Consider the following 8,814-nt stretch of genomic DNA (forward strand, 5'->3'; position numbering starts at 1 on the left):
TAAGGCCGTGCCAAGGGATGCAGTGAGGAAAGAGGGGTGGAAGGGCTGGGCTATATACGATCGTGATTCTCTGTGGTGGAGTCCATTTTTTTAACAGTGTATTTTCTTACGTGGAGTTAGCTAAATGGAGGGCTGCTTTTGTGAGATTCTCAGCCCGACTGGTGGGAAGCGTTTCGCCTTTTTTAAACGACTTATATATCCAAAAATAAAATCGTAACTTTGATACCCCTCCAGTAGTAAATGATGATGCGCATTTAAAATCTTTTTATCTTGGGCAATGATGATTCCTACTGCCAAGTCACTGCCCATCTTGTTGGCCAACCAGTGATTTCATATTTTTCCAAAACCACCGGATGAAGTAAATTAAATTTAAGGATGTGCTTTCATAAGGTATAGACTAGGACATGTTGAGTCTGACCTAAATGATCTCAGAATCTCACCAGAAAGCTGGGAGTCACCAACCTTATTCTATAGATATTACATGTGAGAAAGAACCTACCAGTTTATTTGTTTATGCCTGAATTGCAAGGAGCGTGATGTTCCTACTGTAAAATACAGTTGAACCAATAAACAAACCAAAAGGTTGCTGGCCTTACCCATTGATCCCACTGACTTGATTTTGAAGTGAATCCATGATATAGAAAGGGAAAAAAAAAATCAGGTTGTTGATCCGACTGACCTATCTGGCTCTTGCAATATTTCAATCTTTTTAGGGCTTTTACTTTAGTCTTTGGGTAGGTGGGTTGGTGAATGGGTGGGGGTGAATAAAATCTGTAATATTATACCAAACTTGATATTGCAAAAGAAGGATTGAATTATTTTTTCAAGAAATAATCTTTCTTTCTTTTTTCCATTTTTTCTGTACCCCAAAAAACAGGGGAGTTATGACAAAATGAGCACTGATATAATGCTCAGATGCAAATTCAACTGAAGTAGATTATATATATACATTAGGAGTAGCCTTAGACTGCATGCTGCTGCTGTTCATCTACTTCAATGTCTCCATCCAGATTTGAGTTGTCATCATCAGAATCCTGCATATATTCAAGTTTTACACAAAATTCAGATCATATTCTTTGTGAATTCAATTAATTTTTGGAAATAAAAACTTTGGGCTATGCCTATTGTTGTTGATAAAATTTTCTTGTTTACTTTTCTTGGGAACTAACCTCATATTGTTTCCGGATGCTATTTTGAATTACTGTAATTGTTCTCATCAATATCAACATAGGAAGGATAATTCCACTAGCCCTTAAAATGAGTACCTGGAAATTACAATAATAAAACCTAATCAAATGATTCAGAAGTAAGGACTCCAGATGGTCCTGCCTATGTTTCAGGGGCCAAAGCAGCTACAAAGACATAATGAGCTACTTACAGTAAGAAGTGTGAAGGGGTAATCTTCTGCTCCACCACTAAGCACAGCAAACAAATGTCTCACAAGCAGGATTACTGTAAACTGCGAATCCAATGAACAAAAAATCATACTTAACACTGTAATTAACTTCATGAGTGCTAACTACAAATGTAGTTTATAACCCACTGGTGGGCTTGTCCCAAAGTAGGCTGCCAACCGTCTTAACATTAATTTATTCTTGAACAGGTTGAATACTCACATAAACAATGGGGAAAAAAGGGAAAATCTATGCATTTTCCCAAGCTCAATTCTTCATGTGTTTGTGGATAAAGATCCCAAAATTTTTTAATACCATAAAAACCCATCTTTAAAATATTTTCTTGAAAACTTTATAAAAATATTTTTCATAAAAGCCTTGAAAACCAAATTAACTTACAGTCAGGGCCAATGATCGACAGCAAGATGCGCTCCTATCTGCAGCAGAAGTGCACTGCGAGTACTCCCTTGCGGTCACCAATCTTGGATTCGTCACCTCTTGCTCTCTTCTTGGAATTTGTAGGCTATCTCTGTTAACAGAATAATTTCAATTGGTCTCAGTAAACACAAGCATATACAGCCTGCAAACTTCGTATAGCCATCTCCATGCCACTTGAAGCATAGTAATAAGTATTACGTTGGGTATGGATGTTAGGTTGAGTTGAATAAAATATTGTTAGAATATTAGTTTTAAATATTATGAGTGTGTTGGGATTTGAAAAAATTGAATTTTTATTATATTTTTTATAGAAATTTGAAAAAGTGTATGGAGATTTGAAAAAGATGTAATGATGAGATGAAGTGAGTTGAGGAGGGTTTGGTAACCAAACGGGGCCTAATCTTAGCTCTCATTATTTATTTATTTTCTCTTTTAGTTTGAAAAAATAATATAAATACAACTATTATGCAACTTTTTTTACAACTATCTAATATAGTACTAATTTAAAAAAAAAAAATGAATTTTTTACTTTGGTGGATTTCAATTTAAAAAATAATCATATTTTAATAGAGAATTGGGTAAAAAATCAGTAATAGTTATGTCCATATCATTTCTTTTCAAGTGAATACATATATCAACCACTTAACAATCATATAAAACTTACCACATCAAGTGTAAATCACTTTAAATGTACCATATCAATGATCAAATTTAATACAAAAAACCATTTTTTTTTTCTTTTTATAGCATGTTTTAGGGTTTTTTTTTTTTTCTTGAAAAGGTTTTAGGGGTTACTTCAAGAACAAACTACATTAATAAAGGTAAATGGGCGCTGAGAATTGCATGTATTTAAGTGAGTGAAAATCTAGCAAGTAGAAGGACTTATTCCTGATTGCTTGATAATTAATACCAATAAGTTGGAAAAAGTACCTAATGGTGACTGCTGCATCAATCAACTGAGACTTCTTTGAAGGTGCAGTGTATCCTGGTTTATATTCCTGCAGAAATTCAAACTTCATTCTCATTAATGACATCGAAGTATTTTTCTCTTGATCAAATAAACCCGTGCATATCGACGTTAAAACCAATATAACATTCCAAATTCCAATCATATATCGTAAAGGGGAGAGAAAAAGAGAGAGACTTTAAAAATGTGGGAAATGGCGAAAGAACAAATTTGAGACAGACACCCAGAATCTAAAACAAAACACAAGGAAGATGCAAACAAGTTTTAGCATCTGAAACTCAAGAAAGACTTATTCCTGAATTCAATCACAAGAACAAAATACAAAAACACAGCCGAATGGTTTTATTTCCCACCCAAATAAAAATCCATAACAAAGGAAATTAAAAAAAAAAAAAAAATCAGAAAACCCCCTCACAGCAAACTCCAGAAAAGAAACCAAAAAGCAAATCATCTGACTAAGAGAAATTCAAACCTGGAGACATATTTCACAGGTTGTGTTCCCCTTCTCGTTGCACCACCTCTGTATGCAATCTCTGTGTGCAAACTAAAAATAAAAACAAAAAAATATATATATATATATTTTTAGTGGAAAAAAAGATTAAAAAGCATAAACAGAGCACACCCACATCAACAAAACAAGCTCTCTTTCTTTACCTTAACAGTTCCTGAACAAGAACATGGAGCTTCCAAGCTCTTAAAGCTCTCTACTTCTTCTTCATGGCAAATTCTACAATATGAAATTGCATACTTTGATTTCAGATCATCCACAAATAACACAACTTCTCCCATTTTTCTGTTTTCACAGCCTTCTTTCTTTCTCTCTCTTATTTCAAAAAATCTTTATTTCTCCGTGTCTCCGTTTCTCTGTTTCTCTCTTCATGTCTCCCTCTCTCTCTCGAGTCTGCACTTTAAATAAAAGAAAGGGAACCTGGAGTTACGAAATTGCCCTTCCAAATTTTCAAATGGATGTGGATATTCACTTGGGTTTTTATTTGGACCGGCGTGGACGTGTCGGGAAAAGACACGCTCCGAAGAAAACTGGGCCATCAACTAATTAATATGGACTTGACTCACTTTAGACTCGTGTAGTAATAATTAATTTCAAAATAATTATAAATATAGTAAATATTGTGTATTTTAATTATTAAAAAATAATTTTTTTAGTCCAAATTTATTCATATTTTTTAAAATAAGTATACGGAACTTACACCTATAAATATAAATTTTTTTTATTTCAATTAAAAATATAAATTTTGTCATATAAATATTTATCATTATTTTAAGAAAAATTCTCATTTTTTTCTAAATTTATTCTACTTGAGACTCGTGAGTTATATTCAAATATTATATTTTCTAAAAAATAACTAATGGATTGTAAAATTCGTTGTATTTTGCTTGAAAAAATGTTATCACACACCATATTGCTATATATGTGCATTGATATATATATATATATATATATATATATATTTATATTTTTTCAATTCCTAATCATATTTTATCCTAAGGTGAACTTGTATTCATATATATAGTATGGTATTTCATAGTTGTCTTTGCTTCTTGATCAAGGTGAAAAAGTGAGTTTTTATGGTGGAGTATATTTTTTGATAAAGGGTTTATATGCGGCTTATGTATTTGAGATTTATATATATTATTTATCTTTTAATGAATATCCTCTCATATTTCTCTCTCATTTAAGAATATATTTACAAATTATTTAAGATAAATGATTTGTATATTCTTAAAGATCGCTTAATTGGCTCCAAAAAATCTATTTCATATTCATTAATTTCATTTTTTTCAAACAGATAACGCATGACTTATCAACTTAGAATTGTACATAATATTTCTCGTTATTGAATATATATATATATATATATATTTAATCAAAAGATATATCTCCACACATGATAGTGACCTTAAACAAGATTATTTTTGTTTTAGTTATCAAGAAAATATGGCACAAGGTAAAACGAATCACTATTCTTAATATACAACATATCACTTTCAATGTATTTTAATTAGTCAAATATATTTAAATAACTAATCACGATAATTTATAATTTAAAAAGCCCATGCCTAATAAATTATTTGTGTAAATTTCGAGGACAGAGGGACAATTTTGTCTTTTAACACGGGAGACTATTATCACATTTCAAGAAAGAAATGAAAAGAAAATCACATTATTTAATGATTTTATATATATATAGCCTTCCTGTCCCTACGTGTCCAATTCAAAATTCTGCTTTCCAGGGTTTGAATATGGACCCTTGGATCTCCCCATCAACGGTGCTGATCATTTGAACCCCAAAATTTGAAATTTATGGGGCCCATTTTTTGACGGTTGATGATGTTGTTTTTTTAATATTTTTTTGGGTATAATTTAAATTTAATTTTTTTTAGAATTATTAATTTTTAAGGAGGGGGGGAATATGGGCTAGCAGTAGCTTGCTGACATTCGTGCTTATCCTTCTGAGTCTGGTCCTGATCGTATATATCCATCTTAAAGGTTGGATGTATCTACTCTATTCTGTGGTATCCTACCATTATGGATTGCTCATAAAAATGGCACCAAAGGTGATTGAAATTTGAACCTTTTTTTTGACCGTTTGAGCAAGTTGGTGTTGCCTGCCTGTGGGGACATTGATGTTTACACCAAGTAGGATGATCCTGGCCGTCCGTCCACTAAGTTTAACTCAAAACCTAGCTAGTGCTGCCCCCCAAGTCCTCCTATTTGGAGTTTGTGGTTCTAAATGCATATTTTATTAGTCAATCGGAGAAGGTCTCTATCCTATATATAATTGCTCCAAATAGTCATCGTTATATTATAGTATAGAGTTGTAAAATTATACAGTTTAATTCGTTATTCATTTAAGTGGTAGATATATGAAACTGTTGAATGTGTGTTACATCAGTAAGTGTGGTTGAAGATAACAAAGTTTAAGATTAATGACCGTTTGGATATTTGAGGTATAAAATTCTGTTAATAGTAAGAAAATAATTTGTGAATAATAATTATAATATGTGCCATTTACAACAAGCCATATATGCTTGTTAACTGACCAAGATTATCAGGAAAAGAAAATATTCCATCAAAGAATATGTAGGAAATTATATTATTAAGCCTACTGTGATCTACTAAGAATATCTCAAATGATCTCCAAAATAGTAACGAGAATAGTAGTAAAGTAGTTTGAGAATATTTGATAATAGTTGTATTCCTAAATAGACCCTAAAGATGGAAAAAAGAGGTTAAGGATTCGTTTGGAAACTTGTTGAATTTTGAAAAATGAGAGAGATAGTTAAATAAAAATATTATAAAGTTAAAAAATTGTTTGATTATAATTTTTGTTTTGAAATTTAAAAAATATATATTGTTTGTGTTGTATTTAGTTTAGAAGTTTGGGAAAGTTGTACTAGATATTGTATTTGTATAATGATTAGGTAATAATTAAATAAAAATGTTGAAAATTTAAAATTAAAAAGTCTTTTATGTTTGGATAATGTTTGGAAAGAATTCATTTAAAAATATCTGAGAATACCTTATTACACAAGCGAGGTATAAATCATGATGATCAGAGATACATAATAAAAGTTTACAACAAAAGTTAAAGGTTTCTAAGCAAATGGGAATCCTCTTGGCAACATTACACTCCATGCAGCCCAATCTTGGGGAGGTTTTGAATACAATATTTTTGTTCGAGTTCTGTTACATACAATTACTTTTTCATACTTCTTGCATATTTTATAGATGTGATTGACTATAATAATTATTTTATATTAAAAAAAACTAACACAACCAATCATATTAATGAAATGTATAATAGAGTATATAAAAGTGACTATATATAAAATTTTTATTTTTGTTCACACAAAATTGTGAAGAAATTTAAATTTGAGATGATACATAGCAAATATCAACAGCTTGTCTTTTTTTTTTTTTTTTTTTTTTTTTGGTTAATTGAATTTAAGGAACATTAATATTTGATATATTTGGTTAAAGTCTTGTCAAGTTGAACTTAAGCAAAGCCTATATTTCCAAGCTAGCTATTGAAAGGGAACCAAATCAAAAGGACGACATTGCTTTTTATAGTGATAGAGTGGACCATTGTATGCTTAGAAAACAAAAAAGAAAGGGTAGGGTTTTCTTTTCTTTTCTTTTTTAAAATTAATTTTGCTTTCTACTTTATTACTTAAAGAGTCAATTTTAAGTTTATAATTTTGAGATTGAGTTTTAGTGGAAGAGATGTTTGATAAATTGGCACATCCTACCTTTTATCTATGAACAGATAAATGGAGTTGTGGATTCTAATTTTCATGAATCCATTATTTCTTTGTAGTAATAAAAAGAGGGAGGAAAATCTTAAATCTAATCCTCACTATTAACGCTATGCATGCTGCCCATGCAACCCATGAAGATCAAGTTGATATAACGTCCCTATTAGGAGCCACAACAACCTCCCATGTACACTACACTCAAGCGAATATTCCAAAATGCTACCATCACCTGCCAAAGTTTCCTCAACAAATCATCCTCTGTAAATGTTGTCCCTCATGTAACGTGCATGCCTCTCCACATAGCACCTGCTGTACAATTCTGTTAGCATAAAATATTCATTCCTACACTTTGCATAAAAAGGCACACTGCCTTACTGTAATACACATGAAATGAATAAGTAAATATTTCAGCATGGTATTAGACCTATAGCAATAGCTAGGACTCGTTGTCCACCATGACTTCTTTTTCTTCTTCGTCTTCATCTTTATCCTCCTCTTCTTCGTCCTCCCTCCCCTCTTCCTTACCTAATTTCTCTCATCTCATTTTGATCCAACTCATACCTTAAAATTACCTTCTATGGAAGGTTCAGGTCATTCCATACTTACGAGGGCAACGTCTTTATAAATTGGAACCTACCCCTTTCCTTCTGCAAAACTCCCCGATGGCTCCTTAAATCCCGACTATAAAGTTTGGGTCCAGCATGATCAGTTGGTTATGTCTGCGTTGATATCGTCTCTTTCTGAGTCAATTATTGCTCAAGCTGTTGGATGTGCTTCTACACGTGACCTCTGGCTTTCCCTTGAGTCTACATATGCTTTAGCATCATCAGCATGACTTATTCAGACTCAATTTTAACTGGCCTCATTGAAAAAGGGCATCGACTCTGTTACCCAGATGACTGATACAAGAGGGGGTGAATTGAGTTGTATTAAAAAAATAACAATTATAAATCAAATATACAATATAAAATATAAACAAAATACGAAATAGCAATAAATATAAAGAGTAAGGGTAAGAGAGAAGCAAACTCAGTATGTTAACGAGGTTTGGCCCCACTGCCTACGTCCTCGCCTCAAGCTACCCCTTGAGGATTTTCAAATTTACTATGCAACCTCCTTCAGGTGGAGATAGAAACCTATTACACCTTTGAACAACACCGCTACAAAGGATCCGTGTAGAACACCCTCTACACTTACAATCACTTTACACGAGATGATTCAACTATTCTCTATGTAGAATACTTTCTACACGCACAAGGTTTATACACACCCTTTTACTGATATAAGAGCTTATAGTGGGCAGGTTATCAAAAAACACTCCTCAATGAGTGGAATAAGAATAATATAGCACAAACTATACCTCTCAAAATGAACAACGATTAAGGCTCAATGCTTAGAGAAAAGAGAATAAAAGTTTTGAATGAATGTTGTATACTCTTTGTGTTGTAAATGTGAAGCTCTCAAATAATCTATTTATAGGCATATGAGACTTCATATTCAAATTTTAAAAGATTCACATGTCAAAAACAACATCATTCACTTTTTCAAAAAATTCAAATAAAAGGTTCTTCTTTTTCAATTGTCAAAGACAACATTATTCATTTTTTAAAAATTTCAAACCTAATATTTTACTTTTGGCATATGACAAAAGGAGCACACTTTACTTTTCAAAAAATTCAAACCTAGTCTTTTACTTTTTGCATATGACAAAAGGAGCACACTTTACTTTTCAAATAT

At 31.7% G+C, this 8,814-nt stretch overlaps 1 protein-coding gene across 1 annotated transcript; it reads right to left on the bottom strand.

Annotated features, from left to right (window-relative positions):
* Positions 1 to 796: 796 nt before the first annotated feature.
* LOC122318161 lies at positions 797 to 3,698 on the bottom strand. Its single transcript, XM_043135344.1, has 7 exons — positions 3,454 to 3,698; positions 3,272 to 3,343; positions 2,763 to 2,830; positions 1,794 to 1,923; positions 1,379 to 1,459; positions 1,170 to 1,265; positions 797 to 1,034 (listed from the first exon to the last, which is right to left on the bottom strand). The coding sequence occupies exons 1-7, from the start codon at positions 3,586 to 3,588 to the stop codon at positions 963 to 965; spliced, it is 654 nt and encodes a 217-aa protein (XP_042991278.1). The 5' UTR covers positions 3,589 to 3,698; the 3' UTR covers positions 797 to 962.
* Between the last annotated feature and the right edge of the window lie 5,116 nt (positions 3,699 to 8,814).

Source organism: Carya illinoinensis, chromosome 8, assembly GCF_018687715.1.
Source record: "Carya illinoinensis cultivar Pawnee chromosome 8, C.illinoinensisPawnee_v1, whole genome shotgun sequence".
NCBI classification, from domain to species: domain Eukaryota; kingdom Viridiplantae; phylum Streptophyta; class Magnoliopsida; order Fagales; family Juglandaceae; genus Carya; species Carya illinoinensis.